Source organism: Podarcis cretensis (genome assembly GCF_951804945.1).
Source record: "Podarcis cretensis genome assembly, chromosome: 4".
NCBI classification, from domain to species: domain Eukaryota; kingdom Metazoa; phylum Chordata; class Lepidosauria; order Squamata; family Lacertidae; genus Podarcis; species Podarcis cretensis.
This window is the reverse complement of record NC_137173.1, coordinates 50,080,272-50,100,521: the sequence shown is the minus strand read 5'-3', so window position 1 is coordinate 50,100,521 and position 20,250 is coordinate 50,080,272. Positions and strand designations below refer to the sequence as shown.

The 20,250-nt window shown below is 40.5% G+C and overlaps 1 protein-coding gene across 3 annotated transcripts in view; it reads right to left on the bottom strand.

Annotated features, from left to right (window-relative positions):
* The window catches only part of NCAM2 (neural cell adhesion molecule 2), a 202,996-nt gene extending 184,536 nt beyond the window's left edge, over positions 1–18,460 (bottom strand). For 2 of the 3 annotated variants that reach the window (XM_079972038.1, XM_079972039.1), the window contains exon 1: positions 18,157–18,460. In XM_079972038.1, coding sequence (XP_079828164.1) covers positions 18,157–18,208 — 52 coding nt within the window. In that variant the 5' untranslated portion in view covers positions 18,209–18,460. The remainder of the gene's footprint in view (positions 1–18,156) is intronic. The other variant, XM_079972037.1, reaches the window with a different exon arrangement.
* Positions 18,461–20,250: the final 1,790 nt, after the last annotated feature.

The window sequence follows — 20,250 nt, the reverse complement described above, 5'->3', positions numbered from 1 at the left end:
GAATGGAAACAAATATAATGATGCTGAAGATCAGTGCTGTGATCTCAAAGACTTCCAAAGTCTATGCTGCCGCAAGGAATCCGCAAGTCTCTTTATACTACAACAAAAACTCCTGTATAATGTGCTTCATGTTTTCATTGCTTTAAGGATCCTTCTCACACTTTTAGTTTAGTGGCTAGTGATGAGCACAGTTTCTAAAAGCACAAAATTACAAAAACTAGCTTATGCTCAACTATGTTGCAATGATAACTATATAAACTTAACATGCCCAATCATCAGCACTTGACCCGAAGGAATTGGTGGCAAATGGTGAGATTTTGATGTGCTTGAAAATGTGCTTCTTTAATGACTGAGCCAAAAGATTCCTGATCCTGTGCAAGGTGTAAGATTCACAACCCTTTTACACTATTTTGAAATGGAGCTGAACCAGAATTTTTGGCCCAGCTTTTTATTTGGGTTTGTGTGTGTGTGTGCAGAATATAGGCAATAAAATAGGTGGGGGGAAGTAGTCACAAAAACTGCAGCAGGGGAGCAAAAAACCTTGCAAACATTTTGAGAGAGGAGCAAATATTTTGGCTTAATTTACTTAATAACAAGGTAGCAAGACCCCACCCCACGCCTTCTATTTCACTATTTTAAAAGCATGTAGCTGCGCACAGCAAGCATGCCAGAATTTTCTGCTTCCTGCTGCAGGAGGAATAAAATTGCCCATGGGAACACTACCATAGAAATCACACCATGCAACTGCTAGCAATGGGGTGGAGGAGGTCTGTATGTTGCCAAAGGGACACTTTTTCTAAAACTAAATATAGTCTGGTGGTGGTTTCCATTAGCACTGTAACTCAAGAAGAAAATGTTAGATCTCTCCTGCCTACATGCAACAGTGGGGATCGCCTAGGATTAAAATTCACAAATGTTAGTGCAACAAACCATACAAATAACCTAACATGTAGGTAGGTCCTGTATCCACACACAAAGCAAAACACTGACATAATGGTAATGCTATTGTGGGGAGGGGGTTCTGAAAAGTCACCACAACCTTTTCCCTGGGGCAGCAGTGGAAGTGCATATATTTTGCTCAACAGTTTATTGTTAGTCTGCTCATGTGCTTCCGAGTGTGAGATGATACTTTACCAGGCCCATTATAATTTTAATATGTCCATTACACAGTACTTTCCTCCTATTCATGCTCTCAGATAACATTATTGTAATCACTCTAGCTAAGGGCTTTATCCTTCATACAGGAGGGAAAGGGAAAGGTTTAAATCAAAAAGCTTGGAATAATCATGCACTGCACTTTCTGTAAAGAGCACCTGAAAATTACCACGATTTTATAGTTTATCTTTAGCACTCAATGATCCAACAGCTATAATTTCAAGAACTAATAAAAGAATCTCCTTAAATTAGGCTAGGTAGACCCCAAAATGGGGTTGTCATTTCTTAACTCCCATTTGATCATTCCTGGGAATCTAAAAATATAGAAGAGTAGTGTTTTAGGGAAAAGAGTTCCTTTTCTTAGGTGGCTATCAGGTAGTTGTATTTTCATAACAAAAACCTTCTAAAGTTAATGGCTGGCATACATTTGGCAGCTACCCTGCACAGATAAAAGGGATATATGGATTAAAGCTACTTAGCATTCTGGTCAGCACTGCAGAGCAGCAACATTACAAACAAAGATTTTACTAATTAGAAAGGCCTTTTTTCAGTGTATTTCATGGACTGCTAGGAAAAGCCCGCTTCCCAATAAAAAAATATTTCAGAATCAGTTATAAAATACGAAGTATGGATGCCAAAATTTCAGTGCTTGGCTCATCCTGTAATTTTTCAGGGAACTTTTGCAGTTATATTTTGAAAGAAGCAAGAACTCAGAGTGACTATTTGATACAAGGGATGAGAAGTTCAGTTTTTCAACATTCCATTTTGCACTCTTGTGTTTTCATACATAAATCTGCTTCTATGCACTAAAAGCAATGATGAATATCCACATTTAAAGACATATTTTAAAAAATATTTCATCTGAAAATACACCTTTCTAAATATATTCCGGGAAGTTTTTTGAGCTGAGAACTGCATTCAAAATTTTTGGGAAGTGTGAAAACTGGTGAACAAGTAAGTTCTGACCCACACGTCAGTCCAGTATGAGCAGATCAGATCAGTTTATACTTCAATTAAAACAAATCAGAATGAACGCTCAGTAAATAGCTGGCATCGTCACATACAGGAGTACTCACTAAACAAGCCATCTGGAAAACAACTTCAGTCTCTTTCATGATGAAAGATGTCATCTCTTTGCAAATAATACAGCTGGAATGTTCTATGTCACCACTGCACATATCTCATCTTCCATAAGAACATTAGAAGAACTGATTCGTACCAAATGTCTAGCTAGTCCTCTTTGCTAGAGCTGCCAACCAGACTCCTGTGGGAAACCCCAAAGTTGGACATGAGAGAAATAGCCATTGTTTGCTTTTGTTCCCTGATGATTGGCACTCTACATCTAATACTGGAGGTAATATGAATCTTTCCAAGTTGGGAACCATAATTAGGCATGGAGGAGGAATCCACCAAGTTCAGACAGGCTGACATGATTTGATCTAGGCATAAATTGACCTGGATCAGTCCGTGAGTCCACTCCGAATTCACAGTTCTGTGGATCCAGTTACAAGGTAGTATGATTGCAGTACTGCCTCTAAAAGCTATTTCTTTCCTTTAAATGTTTGAAAGCAGATAATCCAGCCATCTGGAGCCACAACAGCAATTCCCTCAGGGAGTGATGATGTCCCATTGCTCTTCAGGAGAATTGTACAGGGGAAAACATGGTTGGCTCCATGTAAATAGTAAAGGCCTTTACCTGCCTCATGTTTTTGCATGAATTTTTAAAGAGGTTTTTTTCCTTACAAATATGCATAGAACCAGGACAACACAGAATTAGTCCCATACTCATGCAGAGCTGGAATGAACTGGATTTTGACAGATCTAGCCCTCAGGATATTAAGACATACAGCTTGGTAAAATAGCACCTGTCGTGCAAGCAGAAGGTCCCAGGTTCAATCCCGAGCTTCTTCAGGTGCAGATGGCTGTAAAACTGCCCAGGTTCTAGTATTAAAAGAGGGGGAGATTTCCCTCCATCTATCAATCTATCAATGCCCTGCCTTAATCATCTAAACTGTAACACTCCAGATTATGAAATGCTTCCTCATTTGGGACTTGCTTCAACTCCATCATTTTGGTTGCCCCTTTCTTCCTCTTTTCCAGCTCTGTGATATTCTTTCTGATATACTACAAGGAACTCACAGTTCCACATGTGGTCTTATGGACAACTCTTGTGTTTAAAAGGAGGGAAGTTTCTATGTTCTAACATGTACGAATGGAAAAGTATTTCATGAAGCACTGCCCAAGGGCCACATTCCCTTGTTGGTATCCATGGCGGGGGGGGGGGGGGGCGACGACACATGCCAATTGTGGGAATGGTCAGAGGCAATGGATGTGCCTCTTAGCTTTGTACAGTAGGCTGCATTATACAAGTCACGTGAAAGTATGAGGTTCTACAAAGTAACACTCATGCACAACTCTCCATGCAGAAAAGCAAGAGACATTATCGCAGAAGAGCATATTCCTGATGAAGAAAAGCACTCAGTGAGGGTGTGGAGGGCATGGTTATAGGCGGTTATAGGTTAGTGCTGTAATAGACAAACATAGCTGCCCATATTTTGTTGCTGCTGCTGTTACAATAAGCGTATAAATAAAAGATATACAAGCAAGAATGATATAAAAAGATTAAAGTCACTTCTAGGGGAACTACACCTACAGCACATTAGGACTTAAGAAATTTCTACAGTACAAATCCAACTTGAAGGTTTACTGAAAACAACATATTTCAGATCCAGACATTTACAATACAATTCATATCTCTGTGAAGCTTGGGGTCAATTGCATTGCCTTGAACTCCCTTACATTTCTTTCTTTCACTTGCCACTGATTTTCATATCAAAGATTTACGCGTTAAGTTCCAAACTTTATTATGCAGCATCAGCTTCTCCAGCTTCTAATTCTATTAGTAATAGACATACTGTAGCTGCATGAATCAGCATGTTTGCATAGTAGTATGTAGCACAGATGTTCCTGTGCTATGACCAGTGGGTCCCGAAAGAGTAATTAACTCTTAGAATTCTTATTTGTGTCACTCTAGACAATGCTGACTTTAAATAAAGGCCAACTGATACATACCCACATGTTTAGTAACAGGTAGGCATATATTAATGCTTTTCTATACACAAATTCTTAAAAACCACCATGTTCATTAACTGAATTCAGAATTCAGCTCAGATTTATTTATCAAACCCATGCCTCTTTCTCATAGTCACATGCAATTATCAGTGTAAAGGCATGGTTCAAGCAACACTGGAACACGATAATATGTGATTAAAATAAAAAATGTGCATATATTCCAAAAAGCAGGAGTAAAAAAACTAAATTTACAATTAAATTCAATCATATCAAATAAAATATTTGATATATTCAGAAAGATTCCATTTTTTATAGCAGTAACATAGTCAGGATAGAGCTAGATATATTAATATTTGGCTGTACCGACACATCTTAAAATAAATACTCCTGTAAAAGTACCAGTCTTTTTTAAAAAGGAAAAGCATTACATCATAACCCTGTAAGTACACAGAATTTATGAGCAAAAATAGCTACAGAAATCAAATGCAAATCTATGGGAAGACCCATCCAAGCGCTTAGCAGTTGTTGGAATCAGAGCCCAGAACTGCCATAAATGGCACAAAGCCATTTAATATCCAATCACCCAGCCCCAATGCTTCAATGACTAGCAACATGATTTGAATATTGAACATTCTGAAACAGTTTGAAGTTGTAGTATAAAACCAGAAACTAAGCCACCAAACTCACATGATATGTATAAGTTCCTGTTATCTAAAATGCTATATCCTTGGAATCAATACATTCAGAGTGTGAATCACAGATTGTGAATAACAGTTATTTCCATAAATAAGAACAGCACACCTGTTTTTAGTACTTACAGACCTGTTCTGGTCTTATCTCACATATACAGAGATTAGGACCACTATTATTATAATTTAATACAAACAGCAATAACTAGAAGCCTGTAGCCAAAGAGTTGAATGTTTCATTCAAATCAAAATGAGGCATTCAGCTGCAGAAGCAATGGTACTGTCAGGGCAGGACTTTGGGGGCAGAGGTTCAGAATGCAAAGAGTCTCTAAACACTGCAAAATAGTAAAGTAATACCCACCTCTTATGGGACATTCAGGAGAACAAAAGGCTAAGGAGTAAATCCTACACAAATCTGGAATGAAGCTCCTAAGGTAGTTAGATGGCACCTTGTACGTCTCCCTCTGGCAACTCCTGCAGCCAAGCTGATGCCAAATACATTGCTCTGCTTTCCTTCGGGCCACATCAGTGAGGTCAAGAGGAGGTCTTGTTATCTGAGCAGCCCACAACTTCCATACACATTGCCCAGGCTTGCATCCCAGAGTGATTACTTTCCTGATGCCAACTCAGCAAAAACAACACAGGAAGCAGCAGTTATGAGTTACTGGTCTCTGCAGCCACAGGAGGCACTGTGGTTTGACTTCAGCTCTGGAAGTGCACTCTTGAGGCAGACAGATGCCACAATAGTAAAGTTAACACACATTGCCATTTACAGAGAGGGCCCCATAGGATGAGTAATAACACAGTCTAAAATGATGTAACTACCACTGCCCACCAACATTAGCTACTGCTTCTTGTCACAGGTTGCTTCCTAAGGGTTGTCTGGTCACAATATATTAGTGACAGTAGAAGCTCTTTTAGACTACTGACTCGGGGTGGTGAACCTGTGGCCCTCCAGCTGTTGCTGGACGCCAACTCTCATCAACCCCTGTCAGCATGGCCAATGATCAGGGATGATGGGAGTTGTAATCAAACAACATCTGCAGAGATGCTGCTAACCAATCACTGCTATTCACATGATCTCTTGTTTTGAGTAAGTTCCTTTTGTTGGTTTCTGTTTTATTCAACTATGTGCCTGCTCCAGTGCCTGATGTTGCCTTGGTTTCTGCTTTTAACCCACAACCTACTTTGTCCCACTTTGTTTGGTCACTATGGCTTGAATCCTGAGATAAGGAAATTCAAGGAAGGAAAGCTTACCATCTCCTGTAGCTTCTCTGGGGATCATGGGACTCTTCTGAAACCTTTTTTCCATAAACATCCTGATATTATTCTAGGATCAAGGCAATTCCACCCTTCCTTAGGAGTCCCTGTATTTTTTCCCACAATGTTCAGCAGATGCTCTGGCTGTCTAAAAAGTATTACCAAGGTACATGGGTGGCTTGAGAGGGGGAGTCAGAGAACTTTTTTCTGATCAGTTCCTTATGTTTTTCTTTATCCAAGGATGCAATCCCAGGCCTCTTAGCCAGCTTCCTGATCACTCCTCTCTCCTGCAAAATTTATTCACAGCCAACCCATGGCTGCCCTTACTTGCATTCTCCATCTACTCTTTCTTCAAATTCATATTTCTCTGTTTGTTGCCTTTGGCTTCATTGAATTTACTAGGTACCCTTTCTTGAAGCTTCAGTGAATACAGTGGTGCCCCGCAAGACGAACGCCTCACAAGATGGAAAACCCGCTAGATGAAAGGGTTTTCCGTTTTGGAGGCGCTTCGCAAAACGAATTTCCTTATGGGCTCGCTTCGCAAGACGAAAATGTCTTGCGAGTTCCTGCGGGGTTTTTTCCTTTTTTTTACCCCTTTTCCTAAGCCCTAAGCTGCTTATCAGCTGATCCACTGATAAGCCGCTTATCAGCTGATCCGCTAAAAGCCGCTAAACCGCTAATAGCGCTAATCCGCTAAACTGTCAATGGGCTTGCTTCGCAAGACGAAAAAACCGCTATACGAAGAGCCTCACGGAACGGATTAATTTCGTCTTGCGAGGCACCACTGTACCAGGACCACCTCCTAGTGTACACTGTGAAGTTTTCATCCCAAGCAAACTAATAAGTTACCCTTCCTTCACTCAATATGTACTTCAAATTGTTTAGCTTCTTGAACTGAACATTCCAGAGCAACAGAGTAACATGGCCAAACAATGCTAGAAGATTCACAACCACAATACAGCTGCTGCAGGAGTAGTGGTAAAAAAAAAAAGGTGTCTGGATTTTTCAGTGTTCCATTATTATAATGCCATCAAGATAATTGATACTCTCATTCTAAAAGTTGGTGTAGAATTTGACTATACCCAAGTGCCTACTTGTCTACCAGAAAAAGTGTGAATATTCATCCCTCTCTTCCTTTTCTCCAGCAACAACGAGATAAGCGGGATGAAATATCCGAGAAGGGTATTCGGGTGTGGGGAGATCATGGGTGTGTGGTATTTAGCTAGGAAATGAATTCAGATTGGCATGGAAATAAACTTAGGTATTGCCTGAAGTGGGTGAAATTAAAGACTCAATCCAATTTTAGATGGCAATCCCATTTATGCTGCAAAGAGTTTTATTTTAATCTCTTGACTCCCTTAGATCTTAATCATTCATTATTATCATAGTTGTCAAACTGTTATCAGTATCTACATAACATCAACCAAAGAGAAAATAAAACTCCCTAGACTTCAAATGTAATGGAAAGTTTATGGGTAAACATTCATAGCTGGTCTGATAATACGGTTGTTGTTAAAGATTTCTTAGAAAAATGAGAACTTCACATGTAAAAAAGGGTAGGTTTATGATCATGTGCTTACTTGTCATTATTCTTCTGCAGTATGCAAAAAGGCCATTGAATCCTGCTCTGATTATTTAAAAAGAATACTTACCTAGTTTTTTATTGGTCTTATACTACTTTAACTAACATGGCTCCCCTGACAAAATACAGGCAATGTAAATTTTGTGAAGTGCTAGAATTCTGTTAGATGTCCATACTTCCCCCTGCTTCACTACAGCATTCCCCAATAAAAAAAGATTTTAATCTATAGTGCAGATATGAGCAGGAAGGTTCTAGGTTGATGAACGTAATTCCCAAGCACCTTATTGTCAATAAAATATATCCAGTAATTAAATGTAATACGACCATACTAGAGCTCCAGTGAGATTTCCTAGCAGAGAGCATCATATATTTGAAGCAGCTACTGCTTGCCATTGATTTTAAATTTGGTACACAAATGGTAACATAAGAATGATGCTCTTGTTCATTATTAAAGCCCAGATTCTATGCAGCTGCATTCAGGAACAGGCATGAGGACCCTAGTATAGCTGCAAAAGCACAACTTGTTTCTTCATGTTAGAACAAGGGCCTGATGTCAGCACCAGAGCCCTGCACAGCACACAGCTTAGTATCAGCATTAGTGCCATGCTAAAATGTCTCTTGAATTCCCCCCCTCCCAGTCAATCTCCATCATTTAAAGAGAAAAGAATCTGCATAATAAAATTATCGAAATGGAGAAGTTCTCACAGGTGAGGTGCAGAGTTTTGCTGTGCTTATTTTCCAAGCAGCCAAGGGCTTTTGTGAGCATCCTGAACACCCCATGACCTCTTCAGCTGAACTCTTCTAAAAGCATAGGAAGTTGGGGGTGGGGTGCTTCCGGTGCATACAACAGCTGTTCATTTTTAAGTGGTCGGATTTAAAAAAGAAAAGAAAAACCCTGCAAGATTTCCCATTAAAAATAATGTCAACAAATGAACGAGTCTCATGCGCTTTGTAACATCTCCTGGCTTTCTATTCTTCAATTAAAGCTCCTTTCCATGGACCTTATCCAGATCAGGAATCACAAGCAGAGAATCTGTAGAGGGCTAGAGAAATATTTAATCGAAATTAAAATGCACACACATTACCCATGGTCATCTCAGAGTAATAAAGCAAGCTTTCAGATCTGAATGCACCTCAAGAATGAGGGAGAAAAATTGAAAACCTTTGAGAAACTGGAGGACGGATTTCAGCATAACTTGAATCAGCATGCAAAGTACTTCCTCCAGGTTCCTGTTTTGCACCCACAAAAAGGCATGAAGCATAGTATCAAGCTGTGTGAGTGGCAATCGTCATTATTTGGGGTAAACAGGCTGTCATTGCAAAAGTGAACAGAGCTATCCCATTTCCCTACGACTATGCCCATAATTATGTTACAGAATGGCATGTCTCTACGTACATCATCTGTTCAAGAAAAACAACCACAAGATCAAGTTGTAGGGTACAGTGGGATTGAGAAACGAAGATGAGCTCTGACATATGTACAGCCCAAGTCATATTTGCCTTTACTGATAATGATCAATCAGTGCCCTGAAGTGTGTTTTGTAAGGTTGTTTTAAAAAGTTTATATTGCTACAGAGGTTGCGCGCCACCCCCAATCTCTGCCGAACAGTAGCATGAATCCAGGAGTTCCAGGAGCTAACCTGGGATGTGTTTCCATGGGCAACACAGAGGAAACTAGTATCCTTAATAAACATGGCTTATTGTATACATACTGTATTTACACCTGGGTGTACTTTGGAGACAGTTCAGAGCATTACATCTCACAAAGGGCTTGTTTCCCACAACAGTGCAGCATTGAAATCCAAGGCATCCTGAACACCATCTTTGTGCTTCTGTCCCATCATGCCAAGATGGTTCTGGCCTTCACAGCAGCTCATTAAGTCCTCTCCCTTCTTTCCTAACCTCTAAATTTCAAAAGAACACTACATACCCTTATTACCCAGGCAACCTCCCCACATCTGAACTCTGCTATTGTCTTCAGCTAACTAACACACAGCTGGTGGGGAAGACAGCATCTGCATGGTCAATTGTTCTTCCGGTACTTAGTTTTTTCTTCTCTTCTTAATGGTGGCACTATCAGCGATCTCCTGAACAGGAAAACTGGTTCAGCCTGTATTTTTTATTTGCCTTGTATCTTCCCTTCATTACTCCAAATATTATCTAAATTCTACCATATATTATTTTCTAACATTCACTAACTCTAGCAATTATGAGTGCTATTGCACCCCTAAACTCTGTTACCTCATATCTGTAACAATATATTCATTTATGTTGGGAAGCTGGCCCATATCCCATAGCACATGGGGATGGGAATTCAGAAATCGTTTGTATTTAAAACAAGAGGCTATAGGTATGTGCATCTGTCTTGTTTTTACAAATGTAAAAATAACGAACAGTGCAAGTTTTCAAAATCAAAGCATTTTTTTTCCATTGCAAAATTGATTACTTTCCCTTGCTAAAAAGGTAAAGGTACCCCTGCCCGTATGGGCCAGTCTTGACAGACTCTAGGGTTGTGCGCTCATCTCACTCTAGAGGCCAGGAGCCAGCGCTGTCCGCAGACACTTCCGGGTCACGTGGCCAGCGTGGCAAGCTGCATCTGGCGAGCCAGTGCAGCACACGGAAATGCCGTTTACCTTCGCGCTGGTAAGCGGTTCCTATTTATCTACTTGCACCCGGGGGTGCTTTCGAACTGCTAGGTTGGCAGGTGCTGGGACCGAACGACGGGAGCGCACCCTGCCGCGGGGATTCGAACCGCCGACCATGCGATCGGCAAGTCCTAGGCACTGAGGTTTTACCCACAGTGCCACCCGCGTCCCTTTTCCCTTGCTACAGAATCATTAATTGAAGGGGAGAATGTTTGCATAAAGATAGCTACCAGTTGTGCAGAATTATTTATAAGAAATATTTGTTTTTACTAGTTATGCAAACTTGTTATTTCCCTTGCTATTTCCCTTGTGATAAGATACATATTACTCTGATTGAATTGTGTAACATTTTGTTTAGAGCTCTTCAAACAGATTTGTCTTCAGACAACAGCAATGAAGAGGTATATGGAATTAAAGCTGGAGGAACACTGAGAGAGTGACACTACGTGGTACAGTCTGAATGTAGCAAGACTAAATACACTGTTAGTATTTCACAGAAGTTGATTCCATGCTCTTGAATAAAGGAGTAAAAGTTTTTCAAACACTTGCATGATCAACAGTGGAGAAGATATAATGAGGATTGTGACAAACAACTCAATATACTATTTAGAACAAAGGAAGCACTGTACAAACTTAATTTGTAGTTGTGCCTGGCAAGGGACTAATTGGGGAAAATGTTACAACATATAAGTATCACGTCCCAAGCAGTTACACTACATAGCCCAAGTTCAATAAAGGAACAACAAAACACATGCCTACACAGTTCATTGTCATAATAAATTGAATAGAAACTTTCCCTTGCAAAATCAGAACAGAATGCATTAACACACATAGTCTCCAGAGCCTATCAATGGTTTTTGCATCTTCATGGCCTCTTTAACAAATTTGGTAGTTCTGTGTGACATAAAGTAATTGTATGGCCAATAAAAAATGTGTACCATTAGAGCTCCTCAAATCTGAATACAGACAACATTTCCTTATAAAGTGTACCATATCCCTTTTCTTGTGGCAACCAGGTGGAAAGTTGAACCCCATAGCACTCCTTCACCTCCATCAACTGCAAAGAAATTCAGGCTACATTTGGTCAACCACCACCTCAACTCATGTGAACAAGTAAGGATAGATATGGGGTACTTTCTTGGAATAATATTATTTTTATATAGCTTATTGGAATGCCATTCTATTACAAGTGCCCCTGTAGTGTGAATTTCAACATCATATAGTTGTTCTTATATGTTATATAATCCTGAGTTGTCAGCCAGGATAACCAGCATTTGGGGGAAAGAGTTTTTCCTCATCTGATAATTAACTAAAAAACCTCAAGGAGCGATGGAGTTCAATGTACTTACAAAACTATGGTGACAATAATGAAGACAGTTTTCAGAATCCTACCACTTGTTATGGGAGACTCGTTCAGTTGCACTCCAGATGCAGAGAGCTCTGATGACATCTCCCATGCTGATATAGCAACCATGATAGATTAGAGTAAAACCTAAAATGCATGAAGCCTTGAAGTACAAAAACTATGAAAATGCTTGAGCACACCTTAGAATCACTGAATAAAGTACTGGGGTGGTGACAGCATTTAAAAACATAAACACTACATTAAAAAAGCAAAAAATAAAATAAAAACAAGCTGCAGAGCCTAGATAAACCACAGCTCTGGCTGCCATCTTGACAACTGAAAGTGGAGTACATATGCAATGTACAAGAAGTGAATCATCCATCTGCTTCCTCCAGTTCATCACATATATCACTCCCCAACGTACTGTAGGATGCTGACAAAAGTGCAGACGTCATTGTTGAATTCTGGGACCTTTTGAAGGCCTTATCAGTTGCCGCTGTATTATTATTATTATTATTATTATTATTATGAACCAGTTATTGGCTTTGATCCAAAGTCATGCTTTAGAGTAGACCGGTTAAAATAATAGGATTTATTATTTCAGTGGGTCTGCTCTAAGCACAACAAAGTCTGGATTTAACCACTTACGTGGCACTTTTCTGAGAGAAAAATATATTATTTGAATAAGTTACACATGTCAAAAATGATGCACAGCTGTGGGTATCGAGTGGGTAATCTTAACACTGCTTAGCTGAGGTCATATTAAAGTGATTTTCTTTTATATAATTTATTTATAGAATGGAAGGAATGAATTGGTTTGTATGTGATGTGATCTAACAAAACTGCCCCCCACCCATTAAGGTAAAGGACCTGGTTATTAGAGCACATGAAGCATTGCACATATAATTCAGAATTTACAGCCCTCATGTTCAGGCCCAGAGACTCTGCCACAAACATCTGAATTCCAAGTAAGATTTATTTCCAAACATCAGAGGATGGTGGAAAGCAATTATTAAACTTCCAGAAATATACTTTTGCTGAAGTCATCCTGTTCAGACAAATACTCCCATTGATTTCATTGTGTGTGTGTCACAGAAAGGAAGAGATAAATAGATAAAATGAGAAGAACAGTTATTTAAAGCTATTGAGCAAATACCACTAAATTTAGACTCCAAATCTGATTTGCTGAAAAGCATGAAAAGTTGAAATCTTTAAAAAACCAGCCACAGTGTATTTTCTTGTAAATCTGTAGATAAACTAAATTCTAATGCCATTTAAAAGCCTACAAATTCAATACCTAGTTTATGTCGAAAGCATATTGCATTTGGTTGTCGCCACATTATTATATCTAAAAAAACTGATACTGACAGGCCAACACGAGAGGTAGATAGGCCTAAATTTGGATCTTTCAAATCTCCATTTTTCACTGCAATATCTAAATCCTTGCAATTTGCTGTGGCAGCAGTGGTTGATAGTTCAAGGTAGTGTGTTAATGGAAGTGAGTGTGTTTACAAAATGGTAGTAAGAATATTCCTGTTCCCAGATCTGCCATGTACACATATCTAAGGATTCAGATGTAACAACTGAGCTGGTCCAGAGCAGGCCTACTTTAGAGAGAGGGAAATACTAGTAAATAGAATATTTCACACAAGAAATTCTGACCAATCAGAGAGGCAGAGGCATTTGGCCAAGTGTGCACTATACTGTAAATGTAGCCAACAACAATTCTCACACAAATGCTTTCTACATGCAAGTACATATACAAGAAAATGGAGTGCTGCATCAAGTGTACCATCTGTGAGATTTATCTAAAGCTGAACACTGACCAAGGTATGCTACTGATTCTTTTTGGTTTTTATTTATTACTGAGGATTTGTGTTGAGACCAACCCAGAGAACATGATACATAATGAATAAAAGAAATAAATAAATGAAATGAAATATGAAAATATGAAAATATGGCTTTAATATGATGCGAGAGTTGTTTTCATACACAGTGTCCTTACCCATTCACTAAGAAAGGCCTATGAACTCCACGCAGATTCCCATCAGAAGAATCCCAAACAGAATTAATACACTACCATCTCTTTTAGTCTTACAAATAATCCTTTTAAGTAGATGTATATGGATTAAAGCCAATTGAATCCCATTCAACATCCAGCATGATGTTGTTTAAGTTAGTAAAAAAAGTCCTTTCTGACTTTTATTTTTGGGGGGTGGAAGCAAAATGCCAGCAACATGGTTCAATTTTTAAAATGCAACTTTATCCAACCAATTTTAAAGCTTCTCTCTCACAAAGTAAACAAACTTTCTTGGTTTTCTTTTGTTTTAAGGTCATGATGTTCTTATTTTCAGCCAACAGAGCACTCTTGGCACATTAACATCCTCTATAATTACCTTTCAGCATCAGCCCAATTCTCTTTTCAGGAAGGATTGTAGGAGATCACTCGCCTGTGCTATGCTGTTTATTTTGAAGAATGTAGTGAGGAAGAATAAAAGCCCTGACATGTAATCAGAATGTAACTCTGTGTTTTGCCAATCAGTTGCTCATCAGGGCAAAAGTAGCAGGAATAGCTACCCTTGTTTGAGTGCCAGGGGTGCTTTAGGTAACTGCTAATGTTAGCAACACTGCTCTTTCCAGGCAAGACTTTTTTGTAGTTTAATCAAAGAGGAGGGAAAATCAAAGTGATTTTCTGCAGTAGTCTAATATTACCTTAATATTACAAGCTGACACTTGTCCAGTCCCTTTTTAAGAAGTGATAGTGAACTTCCTACAGACAAGTGTTGTATTTTAGAAGGAGAGATGGGAGTGTCAGGTAAGAGCCATATTATTTATTCATATGTACATTTACATCCAGGCCTTCAGCAAAATCTTTCTCAGATCATATTGAGCATAACAAAAAGATCAGAATGTACTGTACTTTACTTGTTTCAATTCACCATTGTACAGAAACAATGTCCTATTCCATCATAAAGCTAAGCAGTTTTTGAGATCCCAAATAAGCATTAATATTAACCTCTATAAAATCTTAACCTGGCATCCCATCATCCTCTATAAATCAGAACTCCTTATAGTAACAAAATGGGCTTAATCTATTTTCTGTGAATCAACCTTTTACACATATTTTATAGAGACAACTTAAATGTTGCAAGCCAACATTTTTTGCATCTTCTAGTTAAATGTGGGCCTACAAGGATTTAAATTATCAAGACCAATGTTTCCCAACCTTGGGTCTCCAGCTGTTTTTGGACTACAATTCCCATCATGATCCGACCATTGGTCTTGCTAGCTAGGGATGTTGGGAGTTGCAGTGCAAAAACAGCTGGAGACCCAAGGTTGGGAAATACTGATCTAGACACTTTTCAGATATTACTTTTTTTAAAAGTCAACATACTCTTCAAAATGTGTTTTTGGAGTGCATATCGCATTATCAGTACAATTAAATGTGTTGATTTGGGCCTTCTTATTTAATTATGACATTGAATAGCACTCAGGCTTGGAAGTTTTTTACTTCTGCTATTCTGAGCAAGCAGTTGCTTCAGCTCAAACATATTGCGATTGCTTAAAAAGAAATGCATTCTTCCTTCACCAGCCTAACAACACAATGCTTTCCAAAGAAACAAGCTTCAACCATGCTTCATAAAATCCACATCAACTATATTACCAACATAAAACCTGAACCTTGGGGGTTTGTATATCTAAAACAAATGACCCCAGTGATTACTGTTTATTTTATTTGTGCCTCCCATATGCTCTCCCACTTCTTTCAGTTATTGAGAGATAACATGCATTCTAAGATTCTAGATGAGTACACAGTTAAGAAGTTAATAGGATGCCCAAATAATTCTGACATTTTAACCAACAGAATTGTTCCAAATTGTGTCCTCCCAATTTTTTTCCAAGGTCCCCACCCAACAAGATGTATGTGTTTCTTGTTAATGAACCAAGTTTCTGTTCTTAATTCTTGCCGTTTGTTTAGGCAATTTTATTTAGCCTTTTATTTAGTTCCATCCACAACAATTGTAGCAATCCGTATGTGGGTTTCAGTGAGATAGATTACTCTGACAAAGATGCACATACACATACAAACATACGAGGAATGTGGTGGATGGAAATAACATGTTGTATTTGTACCCTAAAAAAACCATGAAACATGGTTTGTAATTGACTATGAAACCCAGTGGTTCTGGACAAGCCACTATTTCACAGAATTACTGTATGGCTGACCAACTATAAAGCACACTGCATGCTGAAAAGACCTTCAGAAATGATTAAAATACAATCTCTCTTCAATGCAAATTTTATCAAAAGCAATCTGACCCAAAGAACTGATCTTGAAGGCATATGGTCTAGTTCTACTGATGAATCAATAAGGTCTAGCCTTGGATGTGGTATTCTTCAGAGTTATAGCAGAGTGCGAAATTGATCAATAAATATCCTGTTTGCAGTTAAGTCATTTTTAGGACATGGAATCTTCCCAGTTGAAGAACAATATGAATTTGCAAATTTGCACCCATCTATTTCTTGAACCTTAGCAACACCATGCTCCACAAACTACCCCGCTAAGCAGATGTGAATGCTTAGGTTACTGTCTTCCATTGCCTCTTCTCTTAGCTCTAACTGTTGTTCTGCTGAATATCCTCAGGGCAGTACTAAATTACTAAATACAATTGATCCAAAGTCTACCCAGAGATAGCAAAGAAAAGAAAAGAAAACAGCATTTTCACTTAAGATAATAGCATCCAGTGATTTACATTCCTAAGGACATGAGATACAAAATAATTATGTGAGATACAGTCCTCAGTATCCCTAATTACCATTGGTTTGAAAATGTGCAACAGTTTGCTCTTAGGCATTTTATAAACCTGCATTGTTGATGTTGCTTAAAAAAAAAGATGCTGCAGGTCTTAATTCTAAACGTGTTTGATGGAAGGGAAGCAGGGCAGGAAAATGGCTTGTGCAGCTAATTTGCATATCACTGCCTGTGCTCAGCTGAGGGGGGGGGGGGAGATGAGAACAGAGAATTGAAGAAGTCACATCCAAAATGTCAAGCTGTGCTTGAAGAATGATAGAAGACAGACTCACTCTCTTTCTGCCTGTGTAAAAGCCTTGCATTGACATAGAGTGAAATTAACAAACTTAGCCATTTCAGTAGAACTCTATCACCCCCTGCTGGACAGAATAATTCAGTAAAAAGAGCAACCTAGAAAATGCAAGTCCAGAAGTAATCCCAGTTGGTGAAATTCCACCCCCCCCCTTTCTTAGATATGCTTTATAAATAAAGTCTATGGCATGCATCTGTCCAGCTTTTCCCCAGCATGCATACACACTCACAAATATATATGAACTTCCATGTAGCTAGTTGCCGTAATACCTATAAATCCTTTCCCAGGGAGGGCAAAACAAGCTCCTCCAGCAATTTAACTGACTCTTTAAGTCATGCCAAAAACTTGTCTAAACAGTTTGAAACGCTGCAATTAATTTGCACAAAGGGGTTCTGTTAGTGCGTCCCATTCATACAGTGCAATGTTCTTTCTGCCTGTCCAAAAGTAGTGGAATCCTGAAGTAACCTAGGAGTAAGAAGCACACAACAGGCACAGACCAGCCTCTGTTTCAAGCGAAGCACTGCTAAAATGTACGTTTAAACACACAAGCATATATCCGAAAACCAAAAGCACCGAGGTGCAGCTTCTGCCTTTGCCTTCTTATTGCAATGCAACTGCCATTCAGTTCTAAGGATGTATACATGCCATGCACCACCTTGTATCAGAACGGCTGCGTGCATACCTACACAGATGTGCCATACACAACACAGCACCCAGTGTCTGCTGTTGGCAAATTTAATCCAGGAAAGCTCTCCTTGCAGAACCACAAGGAGACAATTTTTTCCTCTTGTGGGGGTGGGGGGAACCTCCAGATTTCCTCACTGGCAAGGACTCCCAACCCCTTTCAAATTCATTCAAATTGGGTAAATCCAGTTTAATTAGTATGTGAAGGAAGGCTTTACATTCAATCCCATTCCTTTTACTGCAGTACCAGGAGAGGGGAGGGGAAGGAAAAAAAAAATCAAAATCAGCTGTGAAGAAACAAGGACAATCATTGTTCCGAATGATCAGAGAAAGATTAGCCCCCAAGAAAACTGCAGTTAGCATACTCGTTCTCCATCGTATATCACAGACGTATATATCAACGGGGAGATCTTCCTCGATTTAAGAAGGTGACCAATGCAAAAGGCAAAATGATATTTCAAGTGTCAGGTTGCTGCTGCTACTGGCGATAGGAGTGTGAGGGTGGGGGGGCGCGCGCGTTATTTTAATTGCATTATAAGCATCAGGAAGAGATGGAGGAAGATTGAGGGGCTCATGGAACAAGGGAAGGAAGGGAAGCGAGGGGGAATCGTTCTCCTACCTTGCCCGCTACTGAGGAACAATCCGAGCAGGTAAAGAGTCAGGCGGTTCATTTTCAGGAGCTCCCGTTGGTGGACAGTTCCCAAGTTAAGAGGCGCCGAGCGGAGGCGAAGCCAGCAGTCTCGCTCCTACTTTGCCGCCGCCTCTGCTGCTACTGCGTCGCTCTCCTCGCGCTCAAGTCTCCTCACCCCTTCAGTCAAAGGCGCGCGCCCGCCGCGCGCCCGCTCGCACATAGACGCGCGCCGCGAGAGCAAACTCCAGCCCCGAAGCCTCCTCACGAGCGCCGTTCGCCGAGTGACTGCAAGCGCCTCTTTGCGCCTCGCTATATCAAGGAGGCGGCGGCGGTAGCAGCAGAGGAGGAGCCGTTACACACACACACACACGAAGGAAGGAATGGGAAGTATCCCTCCGCCGGCACACATGCAGGGTTTGATTTAAAACGCACACACACACACACACACACGGGAGCCGGTCCAGCTCGACGAGCGGTAAACAGCGAAGAAGGGGGGGGGGGGGGAGAGAGAGAGAGAGAGAGAGAGAGAGATTCTTCCGCGCCTTTTTGGCGCTCAGGCGCTGCTTCTTACAACATTCCGCGCCTTTCCCGCCCTGGCGGAATGCCGCCGAGGGGGAAACGGCTCTGCTGGCTGGCTGCGAGCAGCTTTTCGAGGAGAAGAGGAAAGGGAGCTGCCCCCGGAGCTGTGGGGAGGCGCGAAAGGGCAAAAGGCATGTGGCGAGGCCAGGCAGAACAGGAAAGAGAGAGGGGAAGAAAAAAAGTTTGCAGGAGCTGAAAGGCGACGGATATGCAGATTTGGAGGGGCTGCGTGGGCTCACATGCCTGTGCAGTGCGACAGGTTGCACCGAGGTGCGGGGAAGGAGGGAGACGAGTCGGGAAGGGAAGGCTGCTGCTGGAGGAGTCTGTGGTCAGAAAGGTTTCTACAGTGACAAAATCTGCCTGCTAGGTGCTGCAAGCGGGGTGGGCTGCGGTGGGTGAGGCTCCAGAACAACGCGGGGAGTGGCTGTCTGTAAAGACATGTCTGTATCTGCAAGGGGAGGCGGTTTTCTTTTCTTTTTTTCTTGCTTTTTTAATGAGGAGGAAAACAAAATGGCTGTAAGGAGAAAAGGGGAAACAAATCGGGCATCTGGAAGGCCACCTGAGACCGGCGTGGGGATGAATCGCTTGAGGCTATGCCGTCCAAACGGGAATGCCCAAAGTTGAGGTGAAATTTCCATGGGGAATATAGGACATAACGGGAGAGCAGGTGAAAGGGCAGAGAGAGAGAACCACACCATCTTTGGGTGATGAGGATTTAAAAGGCGCTGAAATAATATGCATGGTTGAAAAGGCAAGGAATGGCTAAGTGTGGGTCGATACACCAGAAACAAAGATTCTCTCTCCAAACCAGCAAGTCTGCATGGAGAAGAAGCTATGCAAACAGTGCAGGTGCAGATTAGCATCTGGATTGTTACTTACTGCATTTATACCCCTGTCATTTCTCCAATGCACTCAAGGCAGCGTACCTAGTTCTCTCCCCAAATGCATCTTCACAAGAACCCTGCAAAGTACATGTTAGATTAAGAGATAATGATTGCTCCAAATCTCTCCCCTTCCTGCTGAGTTGGGATTGAACCTGAATCTTTCCAGTCTCCAACACTGTAATAATGATGGACACCTGGCTTCCAATGTTCACCTGCATTGTGCTTCTTAGGGCACCCCACTGTAGCAGTTTGACCCATTTAAAGCGGATGAATATGTTCATACCCTTATGAGGCCATTGACTGGGTGCAGCTCGAGCTGAATTGACTCCATATCTTTGGGCCAGTGCTGGTTTATATCTAAAATTAAAAATCAGGAACATGAAGTTTGTAATCAATCTCACGAAAAACCATCTGAAAATGTTCAAAATTTTGTGTAAGCCAAGTGTTTGCTTCTCTATTCATATTATCTAGAAAGCTGTCATTCGGGATGCACACTGGGTTTGATCCAGGAACTGTCATTCTTAAAGTAGACTCATTGAAATCAGTGGTTACTAAGGCAATCATGGGCCTACTCTGGCTATATTCACACATCTGAATTGCTAGAAATTTCTGAGAACAG